This window comes from Solea solea, chromosome 1, assembly GCF_958295425.1.
Source record: "Solea solea chromosome 1, fSolSol10.1, whole genome shotgun sequence".
In the NCBI taxonomy this organism is placed as follows: domain Eukaryota; kingdom Metazoa; phylum Chordata; class Actinopteri; order Pleuronectiformes; family Soleidae; genus Solea; species Solea solea.
The window spans coordinates 35,435,616-35,455,546 of NC_081134.1; the positions used below are offsets into that span (position 1 = coordinate 35,435,616).

The following is a 19,931-nucleotide window of genomic DNA, read 5'->3' on the forward strand; positions in this document are numbered from 1 at the left end:
GAACTGCAATTGTGTCGTGGACATTCCTGATTTAATTGCCGGTATTATCAAGTTCTTAACATCAAATCAAATACAGTTATGTTAAATGTGTCTCTAATGGGAGAAATATCATACTCTGCCGCCGACCAGCAGCAACATTACGACACATGCACAGTTGTTATCACAGTTTAAACGACAGACAGCGAACGTAGCACGGTCACACATTTTTCACACACACACAAACACAAACACACACCCCTCCCACGAAATTCACGCCAGCCTCCCGAACATGTAAATAAGAAAAGTACGTACGTTAATTTTACTAACAAATTACTTGTCTCCGCCCACCACATTCGCAGGTCCATCCTCGACCCCTGTCGTCGATAGAGGAAGAGGTTAAGAAGAAAGTCGACTGAAGTACAACACTTGTGTCGAAAAGAAGATGTCCAATCCGGGCGCGCAGCGTCTCCTCTCCCGGAGGAGGATCCATGTTCACGACTTTCGCTCAAATTCGGTTTCCAAAAAACAGTTTGAAACCAGCGGCTTGGACTATAACGACTTTCTCAGAGGTCTGCGGAAGGCAAGTTTTCCTACTTTTTTTTATATTTCATATTTATCCGTTTACGAGGGAGGTCTGGAAGTATTAGTACGTCTTAAACCAGAGTTGTATGTCTTAAATCAGAGTGAAATCATTTCACCCATCAATCAGTTAAACAGAGCGGTGCCACAGATACCACATTTAGACCACTAAGTGGCTTTTTGTTGCGGGATTATGGGACTTCAGCTCACAAAAACCTGTGGAAAATCTGCGAATTGTAAGCTTGTAGATCTGCGATTTTGTGTAAATGTATATGTATTTGAGAAAGTATAAAATAGGGCTTTAGTGGTTAATAAATAATATATGAATACGGTTATTGTTTGTGTGCTATTTGTTATGTCAAGTAAAGTTCATAGACAGTTCTAACCGTTCTGAACTATTTATTCTAGTTAATGTTTACACCATGCTGGAAGGCACACCAGCTTACTTATCACAGTATCACCACCTCCTTCACATATGGATGTATTATAAGAACTGAATAGAGCCCCGCCCCCTCTGCCTTGAAGACAATTTTGTCATGGTGGCCACTCGTGGTACTGCAGAACTCCAGAACTTAGAAATCGACCAGTCGACCAGGACTTTACAGCCCTAGTGAATTGTAGTGTAGTACTATAGTTGTAAGTGTAATGTTATATGCATTTTCTCTTCATTTCTGATTTTCTTGTTTTTTCCATGTATTGTACAGGATAGGCAAAATAACATGCTTTAGCCTATTCCCTTTTCAGTTAATGGTACATTTGTGTTAAATGGTTTCGCTTTATGTTTACTTTTTTTATGAATGTAAACAAAATAATTCAATCGAAGGATTTGTGACCGCATGGATCGTATATGTTGACTTTGCATGCTCTAGGTACTCGGACAGGGACATTGCAACAGAGTGGACAGGGTTTAAGATCTCTAAATCTACTAATCTAGTTCTCACTTTTGACTTTTTTGCATAGATATTTTCAATCCATCAACATGAGATATTTGTGCTGGTCACAACAGACAGAACAGTCCTGGATTTTGACAAGTTTGGTGAGTAAATCGGCTCTTGTTGTACACAAATCTTTCGGTATATTACAGAAAAGATAATAAAACAGATTTATTTTTAACAGTATTTTGTTAGTACTGGAAGATGTCCTCATTTATTCTAAGTCTTTGTGACTTTGTTCATAGTTGCCTCTCAGTTAAACAGTTAACAGTTAAACAGTGTGTGTTGGTTCTTTTTATAAATTGTAGCAGAGCTTCAGGATGGTATTACCCTTTACTTGCTGCACAATGAGAACCAACCTTTGCCGGCGGCAGTGGAGGAGCATATCAAATTTACGCCACATTTTGAAACGTTGATCCAGAGTGGCATTCATGAGTACTACGCTAGCGAGGGCAAGAAACCTTTACGTAAGTGCTAACATCATTTTAAAAACAAGTTATTGATGACTCGTCTTTGATTGCTTGAGATGAATAGAGAGCATATCTGATAACATAATCTGTCACTTTTGTTTTTCGTAGCCTATGCACTTGCTGAGCTCATCGACAACGCTTTGTCAGCCACCGCTAAAAACACAGGAATAAGGAGCATAGAAATAAGAATGGTTTGTTGTGGATTTTTATCTTGACCTTTTTACTATTGTCATGTTCAGAGAGAGAGAGAGAGATCAATCCTTCACCTGTAAAACATCTCTCTTTTCAGCTTTTTGATGAAAGTCTTGGGAAACCTGCCGTCGTTGTCCTGGATAACGGACGTGGGATGACTTCTAAGCAGCTCAAAAATTGGGCCGTGTACAGACTCTCTAAATTTACCCGAGCAAAGAGCACACTTGCAAAGTTGGTGTACTTGACTTGCAAATTCCAGTGACACGTGACTGTCAAAGCTATGCGTGCAGTATGATACATGAGCTTTCTGTCTTCTCTTGTTTTTCCTAACCACAGTCAGCAAGAGGAGTATCTTCGTCCTGATCCTGTCCCTCGAAGTCTCAACAGTGATATATCCTACTTTGGAGTTGGAGGAAAACAAGCTGTTTTCTACATTGGTGACTCAGTCAGGGTAAGTGTTGGAGAACATTCTCTGCATCTCGCACCACTTATTGTCTGAAATGAATAGACCCTGATATTTTACTACACTAAAACCGGCGAATGATATCGGCACTAATTATTTCGGTTGCAAGGACTTTATCGTGTTGAGAGTAACCGATCAGATCAACTGTGGAAAGACCGTGACATTTGTGTTATTCTTTGTTTCAAATGAAAGAATCCATGTCCATGTAATGTTCCCATTTCAATGAATAAAGTGGCTCACACTGTGCTGTTTTCTGTTTCAATTACCCTTCAGCAGGAATAATGACAAATGTGGCCATTTCTTTTGTTCATTTAGATGATAAGTAAACCAGCACGCTCCCCAGATGTTCACGAATTGGTTTTGTCAAAGGAAGAATTTGAGAGAAAAGAAAAGAACAAAGAGGATGTTTACGGAGGGATCATCAAGAACAGGAAGGTAAAGGCCTCTTTTCTGATGAATTTCTTTTATTTCCAATTGTAACTTTAACTGATATAGTTATTTGTTCTGTGGTATTTCGTCTTTCTCTTGCAGCCTGGTGACTCCTCGCATGTGGTTAATAGCAATGACCGTTCCATCCGCACAGTGATCGCTGAGGAGTGTGGGAAGGAAAGCTTTACAGCCGTAGTGATCACGGGAATCCCACCTGAACATTTGACCTATTTGAAAGGCAGTTTCCAACAGTGGACCAGAGATCTAGCGTAAATTAACTCATCCACATGATTCCAAATATAATCCAAAGTCCCCAAGTGGTTTGATTTTGATTTTGATTTCTTTTTTCAGTCACACATATCACTACTACATCCACGGAGCCAGTGGAAATGATATGAATACCAACCTGGATAATCTCTCAAAAATTGATATTCAGGTAAAACCGGTGGTCTTGAACAGCTGATCGTCTTCTTCTGTGTCCTGGTTAAGAAATTCTTACTGTTCCCTTCTACATCAGGTCAACATGCAGGAAAAGCCTCCCAAATTTCCTCGTGCTGTAAATCTCAGGGAAATTGACAATGACATGCAGACTCTGTACATAAATGCTGCTGCAGACACATTTGAGTTCAAAGCCACCACTCCAGATGGTGGCAGAGTGGAGGGACTTATTCGGTATCATCCCTTCCTTTATGACAGGGAGACTTACCCTAAAGACCCATACACCGTGCAAGGTAATTAACCTTTAAAAAACTAAACATACTATGACTTGGTCTAAATGAATTTCATCATGGTTCTTTTTTTTTTGGACCTCACAAAGAGGAAGATGATGAAAACGAGGTCGAAATCCGATATCAGACGAGAGTAAAGAGGCAAATCTTTGAGTGTTTCTGGAATGGACGGCTCATACCTTACACCACAGTCTCTGAGTAAATGCGGTTTTTTTTTCTTCAATTTGAATCATAGAAGAATATAAGGCATCTTATTTCAGTATTAGTGAAAGTTTATTAAAAGTTAAAAAGAAAGTTTAAATGGAATGGCTAGGCAGTCGGTTGATTGGTTGGATATTCTAAATGGTTGCTGTCCATTTGTGACAGGTTTGACTGGTGTTCCTGGACAAGAGGATCAAAGGTGCCTGAAGAGTGTTACGGTCGGTTTTCGGGGGTACTGTTTGCTAACGACAAATTCCAGGTCAGCACAAACAAGCTCACCTTCATTGACCTGGAGCAGAAAGTGAAGAGCGCGGACACGATCCTAACACGTGTTTTGAATGGACAGGTGAGCATAAACCTACTTATTTCTGTCTATTATTCTCTTCGATTACAGCAACGAGGTTTGATTTTTTTTAAATGTTTGGCCTAATCTAAAATATGCGTCAAGCATTAAGTCAAGGTAAACCAATTCAAATTGATGAAGCTGTGTGTCTAATAGTCAATAGCCTTTTTAGCTGTGTTTCCATCTTGGTACTGTTTGGTTTGGTATAGTACGGAGCAGTAAAGCCTTGGTCAGGCTTGGGTTTCAATGTCCGCTGTGCCCAATGGCTCATTGACGTTGTACCGGTACAACGTCAATGAACAACAACTGAGCAGCTGGGGTTTTTTTCTGCTTGATTTGTGGCTGTTTGTCTCTCTGTTGTATGAGAATGGACTGCGGGCGTTGAAGAAACACCAGTTGCAAGGGAGTGAAGCTTTTCTGTCGCAGAATCAGCTGACTGTCGTGGGTCTAGCTCCACCCATACCGTACCATTACTCTGGTGCCCCAAAAGGGACGGGAACGGAAAAATTGAATAGTTGGGGCCAGTTGTTTTGGTACTATTGCTAATGGAAACACACAAAAAATACTGTACCGAACTGTTCCACTTGATGGAAACACGCCATTTCCTCCCTTTAGTGGTCAAACATCTTTTAATGCTGTTTGAGTTAAAGAGGATACATTTCCACAGGAACAAAGAAACGTTGAGAGGCAGTTTCTGCAGTGGTTACAGTACTGTCACGAGAAGTGGGACAAGCAAGTGAAGTTCCTGGGCTTCTCGGGAATCATCACGCGAAATGATGTGCCCACTAAGAAAATGCAGCATCCCTGGGCAAAGTTCACTGCCATTGAATTGGATGGAAGAACATACAAACGTGGCAAACGTGTGAGCATCTTTTTGTTGGTTTTGTTTTTATGACTGTATATGCATACATAATGAATGTGCATTGCCGTTATTCTAATATACAGTATATCAATGATTATTCGTGCAGGTGAAGTCTCAGAAAACGCAGCCCATTATGCATGGTACTATAATACAGTTTTTGCTCTATGGAGATCATGACAAAGATGTCTTTGCCACGGGAGGACAAGTCGAGATTTCCCTGGTAAGGAATGAATGTGGAAATGTGTGTTTAAATGAGGGTAGTGCGCTTGTGAACGTTCTATTTTGTGTCTGTCAATTTAAAACAACCGACACATTTTGATTTGCTGTATATGTTGTTTACAATTTATTAGGTTTTAACAAAGCAGGAAAGCTGCTTTGTTTTGACTCCTATTTATATTTAGTGTTTTACTTGAGATTGACTTATCAATGACTCCCTAGGAACCCAAAGCACTTTACAACAGGACCAAAATCATCCCCATCTCAAAGATTGACAGAACGGCTACTGACGAAGGCATCGAGAAAACCATTGAAAATGACTTGAACAAGTGAGTAATCAGCTTGGGGAAATGTTCTGCACACTCTAAGCACCTGCAGTGCTTTCATAACACAAAGCAAGACCACCGTGTGCACCTTTACACAGCACAATCGGCTCCGCTATTTGCGCTGTGCATGAATTTTATTTGTGTTGCTGTTTCAGGCTACCAGAATTGCTACAAGTGGACTGGCCGGATGGTAACCCTTGGCCACAGAATGGTGTTCGTCCCGCTGGGACTCCTTTAGGTAAAATGTTTTTTGACTGCACAGCACAAGACACAAGTCATTGCTTTCCATCAGAACGTTATAACACTGAAAAATGTATTTAAAAAAAAAATATTACGGATTATATGGAATGCCATGTTTGATTCAGTTTTTACTTTGATATTTCAGGAGCACTCACAGTCAAAATTCTAAACAAGAAAGGAGACTCCATGTCAAGGATGCCACTAGTGGACCAGAAGACTGTGATCAAACTGAGCATCAAGCTAACGCTAGTTCAGCACGGTAACTAAGTACAACAATCGCCTGAGTTCACTGACAAGTTGGTTTCCCAGAAGTAAAATGGAGTCAGTCCCAGGCAGCAAACTATAGCTGTGTTTCCAGAGTGGAACCGTTTTTAAAATAACCCCAGCTGTACTGTGGTACCCTTTCCTTTGGGGTACCAGAGTAACATGGTAAGGTACGGGGTAGAGTCTGGCAATAAATCTGGAAATAAAGTTACAAAAAACATGTAGCGATCCAGCAAAACCGAACATTCGTTAAGGATTTTTCGTTGTACGAAAAGTGAAAAAGAGTTTATGCCTATTTTATTTTGACTTCCGTTTTCTACTTTTCATGACCTTGTGTCTTTTTTTTCCTCTTCCATTTGACTGTAACATGTACAGTAGGTGCTGGAAATGATGAAGAGATTGTCAGTCTTGCTGCCCAGCATTCAGCCAAGTGGGGTTTCGGGTTTAGAAAGATTGGTAAGTTTCTTATTTGTTTGTCATTTTCTTGCCAATCATGGTTACTTTTTGAATGGGTTGATCATAATATTGATATCAATTTTGCAAACAGAGAAACTGACTAACCCGGGGAGTTATACCCTGTATCTTACCACCATCATAAATGAAACCAGCGACACAGTGTTTGGAGGCAGAGAACTTCCAAGCTACAAACTCCATTTTAAAATCACAGGTACAGTGAGCACTGAGTGTTTTGTTGTTTTTCCTTATCATTTCTCTATTTCCTAACCCACCGTGTCCTCTGCTGCCTTTTTTCCTGCTTAGAGGGTAGTGCTGAGGCTTTTGTTATGGATGGAGTGAGCTCCACTCTTCATGTAGGGGTGCCTTTCGACATTCCTCTGCAGCTAAAAGATGCATATGGAAACTCAGCGATGCCTCCTTCTGGTCTCAAACCTTTACTTGCATGCAGGTGGGTCACTTCACTTCATGTTCATAAGCTGCATTGTGGTATTTTTTTTTTTTTTTTTGGAGTGGTTATGAAATGTATTTTATGGTACAATACAACCAAAGTAATAAAACAAAACCATGTGCAAGGAGTGTCAGGAGTAAGTGCAAAATGACTTTATCTTATTCAAATAATTGCAGTAGCTTTTTATGTGGATATTGCAGATAATGAGGATTTAGTGATTTATAGTGTCCAGTTAACCCCTACATATTTTTGGACTGTGGGAGGAAACCCATGCACACACTCTCAGAGGGATCAGGCTGCTTTTTACTGCAAGGCAACAGTGCAAGCCTCTGCGCTGCTGTGTGGCCCTGCTCTTATTAATATTTTGATTATTTTTGTGATCAATTGTGCAGCTTTACTTTCTGTTGTTTTAAATCTCCAGCTTTGTCGAGTTTGCTTTCATCAAGAAAACCAAAAATACAAACTCAGCCAATTACTTTGCAATATAGTGTTGTTGTTGAGGTGATTCATTTGCTACATTTTGCAGTTGATGGATCGTTATCATTGTCATTTTTAGTGACCTGGCTCTGAGTTATGAGACTGTGGACAGCTGCGGGAAAAAGTTGATCATCAGAGGTGTCAAAGCAAAAGGAAAAGTCCTGAATTACCAACAATCCCAGGTCAGACTTGTGAAAGACCTTAGCTATGCTGATGCAGTAGTCATAACCTCATAACATTCATTTTTACAAGAAAGAGATTCTCTTCATCAGCCGTTCACCACTTCATCCTGTGTTTTCTTTTGCAGACGTATGATCTAAAAGTGACCCTGCCTGGCCTGAAAAAAGACACACAGACAACCAAGATCAGCCTTCTGCCTGGTAAGAAAAATAAATGTTGTTGATTTATAATAATAAAATAGCTGAGAGATATTCATAGGAAGATTCATCCTTGATTCACAGTAACTTTAACAACTAAATGCCAGTTGTGTTGATTGGAGTTTTTGTTTATTATACTGTGTAAAACTAAAAGATTGATCAGTTTAATGGGAAAAGCTTTGACTGCTGAGGGAACGCATAAATGACTCGCCAATCGATTGTCATGATTTCCAGGTAACCCACACACCCTCCATGTGAAGGGAGAAGGAAACTTCTTCATATTAGAGAATGGAAACCCTGCCAGGTTTGATGTTGAAATTCATGATGAGGCTGGAAACATCACCGCTCACTCCAAGCAAACCGTTCGATGCAAGGTATGGGTGCATTGATGCTGGGATTAGGGTTTATCTTTTAGTGGTTGTGAGGTTTAGGGATCGGACAATATTATGATGTCGTTGCTCATTGCAATTGCATGGACTCATGATAAGTTCATCATGTTGATTTTCTATTATTGTGCAAATTGTGACTGGTATCATTTTATGAAATCGTAAGTATTCAGTCTCTGTTTCATTGGTTTTATCCTTATTCTTTTCTGTGTGGATTTGTAGGTTGATGGCCTTCCTCCTGCAGCAATTGACTGCAGTCGCACAGGAGCAGGCCAGCTTGTGACAAAACCCATAGAACTTAAATTTACCACAGGAGAACCACACATGCTAAGAGTTGTGTTTGAGATACTTGTAAGTAAAAAAAACAACAACTCTATTTTAAGTTTTCTGTGTAATGTAACGTTCTCTAATAAAAGTGTAGTATCATCTATTTTCAACGTCACTTGTTTGTTTTCTACGTCACTAGAATTCAAAAACCGTAGCAAAAGTCTTGGTGCAGTTGAAGGTGATACCCAGTAAAAGAGTGGTCCTGATCAAGCTCTGGTCTAGTCAAGGTGATGAGAATCTAGAGCTGAAGGACAAGGAAAAGATCGAGTGGCTGGCTGGAGGCTCACTGGAGAAACTGGTCTATAAGCTGTATGATGAGGCTGGCAGGCAGGTTCTTCTCACTGATGAAATAGCCTCTAAGATCAAGGTGTGTCTTACGCATGCAATGCATTGCTGTACTCAGTCGGCAAACCACAAGAACCAAGTTATGAATGTTTTTTTTAATTTTGTTTTAGGTCAACTGGACAAGAACTCTTAATCTGAAAGATGTTGCACAGGGGAAGCTTCCTGTTGTACAAGTGTCCAAGCAGGTGCAAGATGAGCAGTTCTGCCTGGTGTCCTATCAGGAAGAGAGTGTGTCTGTCTCTTTTACGATAGTGTAAGTACACGCCCAACTCAGAGCCTTGATGCAGTGTTTGAAAAATTTAAAGGAAAAATTAGTTTGGGGAAATTTGCCTTATTGTACCCCCACTAAAGTATTGGCGAAGAAGGTCAATACAGAAACCGGGAAACTGCTCACCTGGTTCTGTTCATTATATCTTGATACTACCATCTCTGAAGCTCACAAATCAAGTTGTGTATCTATTTCCTGTGAGAGTGTTTGCATCCTTGCTTGTTTCATTCTCAGACCTCATCCAGATGATCCAGAAAGCCTCAAAGCAACGGAGCTCCAAAACCCAGTGAAGCTGGGTGAAACTGTATCTGAAAACCTCAGTGAGTATGAAACTGACGACACGAAAGTGAAAAAAAAAAGAATTGTAGATTTCCTAAAAGACACAGCATTTCTCCTATCTTCAGACTTGGAACTTGTGGACCAGTATAAAAATCCAACCAAGACATTAACGCCCGCATGTGTCAACCACATGACTGTGGAAGCTGAGGGACTGGACAAATCTGATGTCACCTTCAAATGGCAGGTGGGAATGGAATTTCAATGAATAATGTTTTAAAAATGTGCTTAACAAATTTAGTACACCAACACCCAAAGCCACAGCTGCCCTAAATTAACAGCATTTTTAATTCTCAGTACAATTTTTTTTTTTTTACATTTCTGTAATGGTTAATACACCAGTATGTAGAAGCTCTTTAACCGAAATTATGTTTGTATTTATGACTTTTCTAATTTACTGTTATACACAAAAAACTGAAAACATTGTGAAGCACATTATTATTTCTTTATGATGTCAAATTTGAGTTATTTTCTTGCATTCCTGAACAGAAAAATTAGATTTTGTGGTTGATTAATTTCTGACTTCTCAGGGAAGAGGATCGGTGAGTCGGCTCAAATTTGGGTATAAAAGGGTGAATTCAGCTTGTTATTTGCCAAACAAGTAACAATAAAATGTTTAGTTTTCAACCAGTTTTTGAAAACCACACACTTTAATTGTTTAAAAACCTGCGGATTAAGTCATGGCTGAGAAGACGGAATCTACTTAGCTTGTTAATACAGTACGTACTATTTAAAATGGAAATTGAAAGACTCTGATGCATCCGATGCCATTAGAATTCTTCTAACCCCTCACACCAGATCGGGACCGAAATCTGGCCAATTATCGTCTAGTGTGGGGCAGGCTCAAGTCTGGAATCTGTTAAAGAACAGAAAATTGATGTCACACACTATCTCTCTCTCTCTCTCTCTCTCTGTTAAAATCAGGAGAGCAGTAGGTCTATCCAGGTGGAAGGAATACGTTTCCAGACTGGGACACCTGGCATCCGAGAGATGCGCTTCAAATACTCGAGCTACATGGCAAATGTGATAATTAAAGTAACTGCTGGAGATCCTTCACAGCTTAAACTTGTCAGTGGGCCTAAGGAGGTAAGAAAGTGTTTTTCGTAAGCTTACAGTTCCATTATATAGCACGTTTTGTGTTAACTAACCATTAAAGCGTATCCTTTTTTTATGTCCAAGCCTTTGCAGGTGGTAAATGACCATAGTATCCCCACACCGTTTGTTGTCCAACTCTTTGACAAGTGGGGGAACACCTCTTCAGACAAGAGGGTTGTGGTGGAATTGAGGTCTTCACTGCCAGCACTGAAGGTTAACTTGACAATGAATACAAACACTTACAAGTCCCGTTCATTTACTCTAATATATAATGTCACTCACAGTCACAGAATCTACTGAGTTCTACATTATAATGACACTAAACTATCATGGGATCTTACTGCTGTTTTTAGGTGACGACACCAGTTACCTCACAACCAGTGAATTCAGAAGGAAAAGTCTCTTTCACTGTAGATAGTGTGAGCGGACCAAAGTGAGTGAGCACTATTATGTATAAGTATAAAAAAAAAGCTTTTTCCTTCATGTCACAGTTACCAGTGTTGTTACCCTGTTTGTCCACTAGGGGCTCCTATCAGCTGGACTTTAGAGGTTCCTTCAACAACAAACCCATTCCCGGTCCATCAGTGGATCTCACAGTTTTACCGGATCCCAACAAACCAGTGAAGCTGTTAGTGGAGTATGACACCGCAGCCAAGATTCGTGCTGGAGGCACCTTCCCAGGTCTCCACCTCTGATTTCTTCTCTTACACAAACCAGTTTGTTTCACTGTGACTAGTTTATACTCTCTTGAACAATTAATAGCACAGATGTGGATACAAACAAAAGTGGACAGATGTATATAACAATTAGGACTGCCTAATAAGGGGATAAGTGAAAGAGCTGGATGTGTGTGGTTACTATGGAGACAACTGAAACCTTTGGCCAGAGATTTAATTGGAAATGTCTCTGTGCAAGCGACAGAGGATAGATATGGGTTTATCCTGTTTTCAGTGAACTAAGGTCAGCTGTGTGTGTGCTTTCAGTGTTCTTGGTGACTGTGATGTCAGATGAAGGAATCCCAATGACAACTTTTAACCCAGCTGCTGTGTCCATGTTTCTGTGGGAGGGAGAGCCATCAGAACATCACAATGTGAGGGACTTATTATCACAAATAGAGTCTGTCAATGATGTTTGTTTGTGGTATTTTAAACCTGCTGATTTCTTCTTTTTTCCAGGCCACTGAGCTCAAGTGTAGTGTGCCCATGAAAAATGACAGGACAAACTGTTTCCACTTTAGGTAAGATCCTTTCTGTTGCAGTTGCTGTGAGTTCACACTAGAGTGCAGCACAGGCCGCGTTTCTGTGTGTAAACCTAAGACAATATTGACGAAACCGGCACGCCTCTTCTATTTTGTTTGTCTGAGCCTTACTGCTAGCCAAGCAGGAAGGGAACATGGCTTGTAACTGAAGGGTTGCCAGTTTGAGGTCCCACCAGGACTCCACCCACAGAAAGGGCGTCTTGCATAAAAATCTCAATGGCTGACGATCATTTCTCGATTTATTTTATTTTTTTGTCCAAACCCGGCCTGACTCATCAGGTCCCGACTGGCGCAGGTCGGTTATCCATCAGTGGCTGCTGGTAATAAAAATATTTGGGCACTACAAAAAGCACTACACGAACCAAAATAAACATTTTTAAACTGCACTTGAATGCAGATTACACACGGTAGTCACGGACTGTATAATGTGTAGTTTATTTAAATTTTCCAAATTTTTATAAATTATTTTAGATGATACTGGGACTGGGGCGGCACCCTAGTGCCCTCTATGGACGGGCCGCCACTGGTATCCATGCTCGAGTTCACACTACATGAGGTCCATCTAGTTTGTCTCATCATGAAAACACATTTTGTCACAAGAAGGCAAGTGAAAAGTGACAAAGCGACGAAATTCACATCCATGTTGTATTTGTCTTTTATCCTTCTCCTCTCTGATGAACTGCTGCTGTGTTTTTGTTCTGGTCTCCATGGCCATCACCCTCTCCTTGTCTCTGATTAACCAGTAATCAGCATGCCGTAAATCAGGTCATGCTGCGAACATGTCACAGACCCTCATCTGCAGGATGTAAAGCAATAATAACAATAACAACAATAACAACAATAATAAAAATAATGGGGTATTTGTGTATGTGTTTTATTGCAGAGATAAAGTAATCCCAACACGTACCGGAAAGTGCACCATCCAGTTTTCTCTGCATGTCGGCCAGACAGAAAACCTGCACAGTGATCAGGTTGGTTGGAAGTGAAGTCAGTAAAATGCTGCACTTCTAGACACTTTTCAAACACTCAGAGCACAGGGAAACATTGTTGTAGTTTGTCTGTTTAATGATAAAGTTGCTATGAAGGTAATGATGCTGTATCGCAGATACCCATAAATGTGGTGGCCAATCAGCCTGTCAGACTGGGACCCACCGTCCAGCCACCGGCCCCAGTTGTTTCCTGCAGCACAGACGTTGCCAGTCGCACATTGGTGAACAATTTGACTCTGAGGATCATGGTGAGTCTGTCAGTCTGAGCTTATCACTTGCATATATGGATTTTAAATCTGTGCTTGGCTCAACTGAGTTGTCGATTTCAGGACTCCTATGAAAACCCAGCTGGACAGGACCTGCAGGGGAGGGTGGTTGTCTCAATAGCAAGTGATGATAGCAGCAAAAGTACCCCTCTGTTTGATGGAAAACTTAATAGATATCACATGAATATGGTGAAAGGAGAGGTCCACATCAGAGTGAGTATCTCCTCCACATAGAACAGGATTTATGTTTGCACTGAAAGGCCCCTACTTATGATAATGGTACTTTTACTGTTTCACAGAGGTTGTCCATCATGGAGAATAGCCCCGGTGAGAACGGCAGTCAGTACACTCTCCTCTTCAACCCGGAAGTGCCTGCGATTCCCACGCCTTTGGCTCCTTTCAAGCTCACCTTCCATTTTTATGGTTTGAAATTATTATTATTTTTTAAATAACATCTTTCCATATTCAATTGACAATCTAAAATTGAACAATACTTTTTTAATACTTTTTATACTATACCTAAAAAAACAGATTTGGCTGAACCTGATATTTCATATATCCCCCTTGTGTGTGAACTGGAAGTTGTTTATTGACGTCTTCATGTATTTCCATTTCAGCACTTAGAAGACACTTCTGTCCAAAGCGACTTACAAAAGAGGAATACGCTACATAGAAGTAGTCTTGGAAAGAAATCCACTAGATAGGAACAGTGGACTGACAGAGGGAGAGAGTGGAGATGTGGATCCAAGTGCAGTGGAGGGGGTAGGGTTAGTGCTAGGCCAGAAGATGCTCTTGGAAGAGCTAGGTCTTCAAGAGCTTCTTGAAGATAGACAGGGACGCCCCTGGTCTGGTAGCGCTCCACCGGCTTTGAACGACAAACCAAAAGAGCCTGGATTGCCTTCTATGTGGTGTTGGTACCGCCAGGCGACAATCAAACATAAGCCTTTATGTATTGTTGGAGTTACTACTTAAGAAGTTATACAACACATTTATAAATTCCCCACCACGCTGCAGCAGATCCTGCTGATTTTATCGGTTGTCGTGTCCTCTTCCTTCCAAGGTTACGCAAACTCTCCATGATTGAGCATTAACCACTTGTGAGACCAGCAAATCTACAGACACATAGAACTGCTACAGATCGTTTTGTTGTTATGAGGTCGGGTTTGATGATTGTGGGATATTCACATAAGTGAAAGATAATTCACAGCTGAAGGATGAGGCTCTTCTGACTTCACCTGTCTGCACTTCTTCTCTGCTAAAACTAACCATCTTAATATTTGTGTTTCATATTGTTTCTCTTTTACAGTAGATGCGGTGAACCAACAGAAGATGTCTGGACTGCTGAAGAAGAAAGAAGATCTCAGTCTCGCTGTAGAGAAGCTGAAAGAAGTATTTGATGATTATAAGGGACTCCTTGAAATGCTCAGAAGTAGGATTTCAATGTCTTGGCATCAATTGAAGAGAAACTCCTATGATGCATTTCCATGCCTGTGTAGCATGTTTCCCGCATGTGAATGTCTTTGTTTGTATGTAATAGAAATGATTTCTCTCATACCAGAACAATACCTCACTGCAGTTAACAAAGCGGTTGTTATCAGAGATCAGCTGATCCAGAAAAATGTGGGAATGCCAGAGTCTCCGTCTGTGAGTGTCACTTCTTTCCATACGTCATGTTGGAGCTTGTATTTAATATTATGTACTGTATGTATGACTATATGACCGTATTTACCAAATGTGCATTCAAATAATTTGCTATGATAAATCACATCTTAATGCTTAATACCTGATGACAAATGGAAGTGTTCTTGCAGTACAGTCTGTGCTGAGCGTCGACAATTTGTCCAGCACATCCTCGGCAAAGTGCTGCTATTCAGTGTTTAACTTACCACATACAGTAAACAAAACACAACCGTGTTAAATGTGTATTTTTGTTTGTTCATTTTCGTCTTTTGTAGATTGCTGCTATTGACACACTCTTGATGGAGAAGACTAATGAAAGTGAAGCGCTTCTGCAAGGACAGAATAGAGTCTGCTCCGTGCAAGACAGCTTCAGTGGGCAGCAGGATGTTTTGGGAAAGGTAAGGTCATAGGAAAGAATGACTTTTTATATTAAACATTTTCAGTGTCAGTCAAGGAAACCGTGACTAGGAGCTGACTGGGAAAAGACAACAGCAAAGACGTGAAAGTGGTGAACAAGTGCTCTCCCCTAAGATTATCGGTCACCAGTCTATCGCAGGGCCAACACATAGAAACTCAACTATTCACTGTCTCTCTCGTTCACTACGGTAAATTAAGAGTGTCCAACTAAACCATTGCATGTGTTTGGATCGTGGAAACCAAACTAATCCACACCACTTTTTACCCAGTGAATGTTTCCACTGCATTTTCCGATGAAATGATCTGCATCCGGACGAGTGTTTCAGCTCCTCGTGCATCCATACTGATAAGCCTATAAATGTATATGCCATGACCATTCTGGTGCACTGGGCGTACTGGTCTCTAGTTTGCTTACAGTTTGCTGGCTTCAGAAAATTCGAAAATACAAGTATTTAAGAATGAATCTTGCAGCCCTAGTATGGATATAGTCTTAGTCAAAGGTCACTGTGGCTCCTCATGTGTTATTTGATTGTGGGGGGAAAAAAGGCATACATACATATTTTTTTTTTGATAATCCTTTATGTTGTGACTGCAGATCGGTCACTTGGCCCATGTGCAAGATGATGCTGCCGCTAGAGTCATCTCCTGGCACATTCGGGGTGACATGGATTGTGTCGTCACCAGAACATTGGAGGCAGCTGAACGGATCCACAAAGACACTGGGGGCAGGCAGCAGGTCATGGCCCTCGAGAGCATGTTTAGGCCACAAGTGAGCAGGTAAATGTTTGGGCTTATCTTCTTAATAAAGTTCAGTGTCTGTCCATTCTGTAAGAGATTTAGTTTTGGAGTTGGGTTGCAGCTACCTTCACCATCCGCTTTGGTCTGTGTAGCTTCCCTGATTGTGTGAGTGATTATAGTTTACGATATCCAAGTGCAATTATTTTTGACTGAAATTGTAACTGCAATATGATTGGATATTGGTCACTTTTACATATTTACTCTCATTTTCATTGATATTTAAAGTGATAGCTGTGTGAAATGACTGTGTAAAACAAAGATGATTTCCATCTGTATTTATCTGTACATATCTCTGTATTTTGACACACATTTGGGCTATAACAAAATGTCCAAAAGATTGTTCAGCAGTAATTTAAAAGACGTCAGTGCACCTTTTGACCAAATTGACCAAACATCAATTTTAAAAAGTCCAGTGTGTAAGAAACAGTCAATGATAGAATAAATAGAGAACTCCTCTGCTCAGCCCTCCCTTTCCTAAGTGTGTCAGGGAACTATGGCGGCATTCACAAACAAGAAAGGAAATCATTCTTGTTGCATTAAACTTATACTTCATATTACATTTTCTGGCAGGTTTGTCCGTTTGGACCGCACTACAGCGCAACGCAAGATGACGACCTTCTTAAATTACCTCAGCTTACCTAAAATTCATATCAAATGCTTATTGTGAGGCTACAATAATGATTTTAAAGCTTTTCAACACTCGTACAAACATGAGTAGTATATTAATTTTCTGCTACTAAACCCTCCTTTAAGGAAAGGAATACACAAATCTAAAAAAAAAAAAAGTGTAGTGGGTAAATTTCCCCTCACATCTAAGGAAGTTATCAGTAATTAACAGCTGCTGCTCAAGGAATAAGCTTCAGAAGAACACCAATGACGTTGAATCCTTATGTGACTGCACAACATGGTAGCAACTGTAGGGCTGAGTAAGAATGGAATTGCTCTTGTCCTGTTGTATAACTTTGGCTCCTGGTAAAAGAAAAGTTGGCAGCAGGTGATCACTAATGGAAACTACACAGGATCTTTTTTTCAACAACGCTGTCAGCCTTTTAAAGCTTGCTTCATTTAGCTTCTGTCGGAGATAAGATATCATCGCAATGCTCAGTCATTTTCGCTAAAATCTTGAATTGCTTGCAGAACATTGCCACACATAAGAAATGGCCGGATGCTCTTTAATTCCGTTGGAAACCCGGTCCACGCAAGAGAACACCTGATTTTCCTTCAGGACAAGGAGAGCTGTGACATCGGTGAGCTGTCTTAAATGGATTCCCTCCCGCTGCACAGATTTACACTACAGTGCAGTACAGGATTTATGCTGTTTGTTATTGTTATGATATTTTCTTCATGGCTTACATCCCCCCCCCCCCCCCCCACACACACACACACACACACACACACACACACACAACTGGTACTGGTGCTACCTGGTATCCAACTATAGGGTTTTTTTTGTCACTTATTGTACTGGACAAACGGTGTTCTTTCTTTCTTTCTTTCTTTCACTGCATTTCATTTATTTCAAGTATTTTTTGTGGGGGTCTTTTTTCCATGTTTCAAAGCTTGGTCTGCTCCTGTATTTTCATATAGTATTTATTGTTTAATGTAACACAACTGGTAGAATAACTTAAAGTCTACCATTGACAATGTTTGCCACAATTCTCAGTGCCCTTTGTGGCTGGAAGCTTGTTTGTTCTCCTTAGAAAATCTGGATTTTCAAGTGCTGCCTTGCTCGGTACGTTGGTGTGACATCCATATGAAGGATTTCAGTCACTAAATGATACTTTCTAATTCAGGACAGTAGATTAACCACCCGTGTTCTGTGATGTAAAGAGAGTGAGAGTGAATGGTTGTTTGTCTCTGTGTGGCCCTGCCATGCACTGGCGATCTGTCCTATGTCAAATGGGACTGGCACTAGCGACCCGCGTGGAGGATAAAGTGGTAGAAGATCAGTGAGGGGGAACATGTTAAAATCATGAAATGATCAAATGTACCTCTTGTGCTTATTTTGCAGTATTTAAAAACATCCTCAGAGACACTATTCTGATTGATGACCTGCACTCTGGGAACAACTACAGACGCTCGGTGAGTGATGCACGCTGTTAAAAGAGGAATGCCATACGTATTACTACTGTTCCTCTAAATGTGATGTACTCACAGGTGGTGCGGACTGGGATTCAATGTCCCACCATACTGACCAGGCAGGGGGACAGGATCAGTTCCATGGGCAAGTTTGGAGGTTTGCAGAACAAAGCCCCATCAACAAACTCATTCCCAGTGTTTGGAGCCCCACACCCCCCACAATACTACATTCTTCAGGAACAAAAAGGTGCCGTCTCTCATAATCAAGTCGTTTGGATTCATTTTGCTCCGCCTTCTTGTGCTACAGTGTCTCTCTGTTACTTTCTGTCATTGATAGAACTGCTCAGTCAGTACCGGGCAGCTGTGGAAAAGAGTAAGGTGGCAGAAAATGATCATAATGACTACTTAAAAATCATGAACTCTTCCGACACAAAGAAAAAGGAGGAAGATATGGTGAAGATGAAGAAGCAGCTGGCGGAGATTGAAAGGCATCTTGGTATGTTTGTTGACATTGGAGAGAATGGGTAACAAGGTTGTTGCAACGGAATAGTTTGTGATTTATAGTCTTTGTTTATTTCCTCCGTCCTCTTCAGATTCCACACCTGGACGGCCAGCGAAACGGGGAGCTGGTGAGGCTCATGGCATTGATAGAAAAAGAGCTAAATAAAGATCCACGTCAGGATTGGTGAATCCAACATCCAACAACTCTGTTCAATCAAAGCCAAACCAATTTTATTTTATTTTATTTCACATTCTTTTTATTTCAACTGGATTGTTGAACTTGTTTTTTATTTGTGTGTTTTAAGATTTTTTTTTACCATATAGAAAACCATAAAAAGAATTACTGATTTACTGAGATCTCTGTCTGTGTCATTGCTTCTTATCATAAGAAAAACATGTGGTGTTATTCAAGGGACTTGTTGGATCAAAGATGATTGGTATCCAAACCCAAACATCCAGTGTCAGTCTGTTTTTGATGCTGGAAACGGGTCATATTGGGGAATTGAGGACACTTTGGATAGTCCTCACGTTATGTCACACCTTTAAAGGGTTTAAGGGTCAAGACTTTCCATAAATGCTTGTTTGGGGTTGGGGTTAGAATTAAGTTAAGGGTAAGGGGTTAGGCATTTAGTTGCGATGGTTATGGTTAGTGTAAAGGGTTAGGGCAGGGGTCTCAAACTCAAATGACCTGTGGGCCACTGACTGTCTCGTCTGGTCATTCGGGGGCCAGTCAAGTAAAAAAAAAAGCCTAACTTTTTTGGGAAAAGCAACAGTTGCGGTGGACGTTATGAGCTCAAAATGACATATCAATATGCCGTATTAATTCCTTTTTTTATATGTACTCTTGCCTTGTGTGAGCTTTTCTGTCTTTTATCCATTATTCTGTACAGCACTTTGTTTTGTGCTTTACAAACAAAGTTGGATTGGATAATTTCAAATTATAAGTGCTTGTTTTAATATGCAACAAAAAAAAAACATTAATGATGCAAAATGAATCTATTTATTTAACAATAAAAACATATAGAAATGACTCGTTACAACTTGATATTGTTTGGAGGGCCACATGAAATCGATTGGAGGGCCACATGTGGCCCTGGGCCGCCAGTTTGAGACCCCTGGGTTAGGGGATTCACCATGTCCAAGTGTCCTCACAAGGAGAGGGGGGAAGTCGTCTCAGTATTGGAGGGATTCCCGAAACGTCACA

General features: G+C 40.6%; 1 protein-coding gene across 2 annotated transcripts; it reads left to right on the forward strand.

The window, feature by feature from the left end:
* Nucleotides 1-211: 211 nt before the first annotated feature.
* smchd1 (structural maintenance of chromosomes flexible hinge domain containing 1) lies at nt 212-19,082 on the forward strand. Of its 2 annotated transcripts, XM_058631571.1 has the most exons (47): nt 213-559; nt 1,519-1,594; nt 1,799-1,957; nt 2,069-2,151; nt 2,250-2,383; nt 2,489-2,603; nt 2,931-3,050; nt 3,147-3,313; nt 3,396-3,480; nt 3,562-3,775; nt 3,862-3,970; nt 4,139-4,319; nt 4,984-5,178; nt 5,285-5,398; nt 5,617-5,723; nt 5,876-5,958; nt 6,106-6,219; nt 6,600-6,680; nt 6,772-6,891; nt 6,984-7,128; nt 7,685-7,787; nt 7,913-7,985; nt 8,217-8,356; nt 8,591-8,719; nt 8,835-9,062; nt 9,151-9,293; nt 9,543-9,628; nt 9,713-9,831; nt 10,569-10,730; nt 10,824-10,952; nt 11,093-11,172; nt 11,263-11,420; nt 11,723-11,829; nt 11,915-11,976; nt 12,881-12,968; nt 13,103-13,234; nt 13,316-13,465; nt 13,552-13,675; nt 14,559-14,681; nt 14,811-14,896; nt 15,208-15,330; nt 15,945-16,126; nt 17,285-17,394; nt 18,159-18,229; nt 18,305-18,473; nt 18,564-18,722; nt 18,820-19,082. In XM_058631571.1, exons 1-47 carry the CDS (start codon nt 422-424, stop codon nt 18,891-18,893), a joined length of 5,850 nt encoding a protein of 1,949 aa, XP_058487554.1. In that variant the 5' UTR covers nt 213-421; the 3' UTR covers nt 18,894-19,082. The 2 variants fall into 2 exon arrangements, 1 of the variants encoding a protein (XP_058487554.1); XR_009240415.1 differs by lacking the exons at nt 17,285-17,394; nt 18,564-18,722; nt 18,820-19,082 and having other exon boundaries at nt 212-559; nt 18,305-18,383.
* The last annotated feature ends 849 nt before the right edge of the window (nt 19,083-19,931 follow it).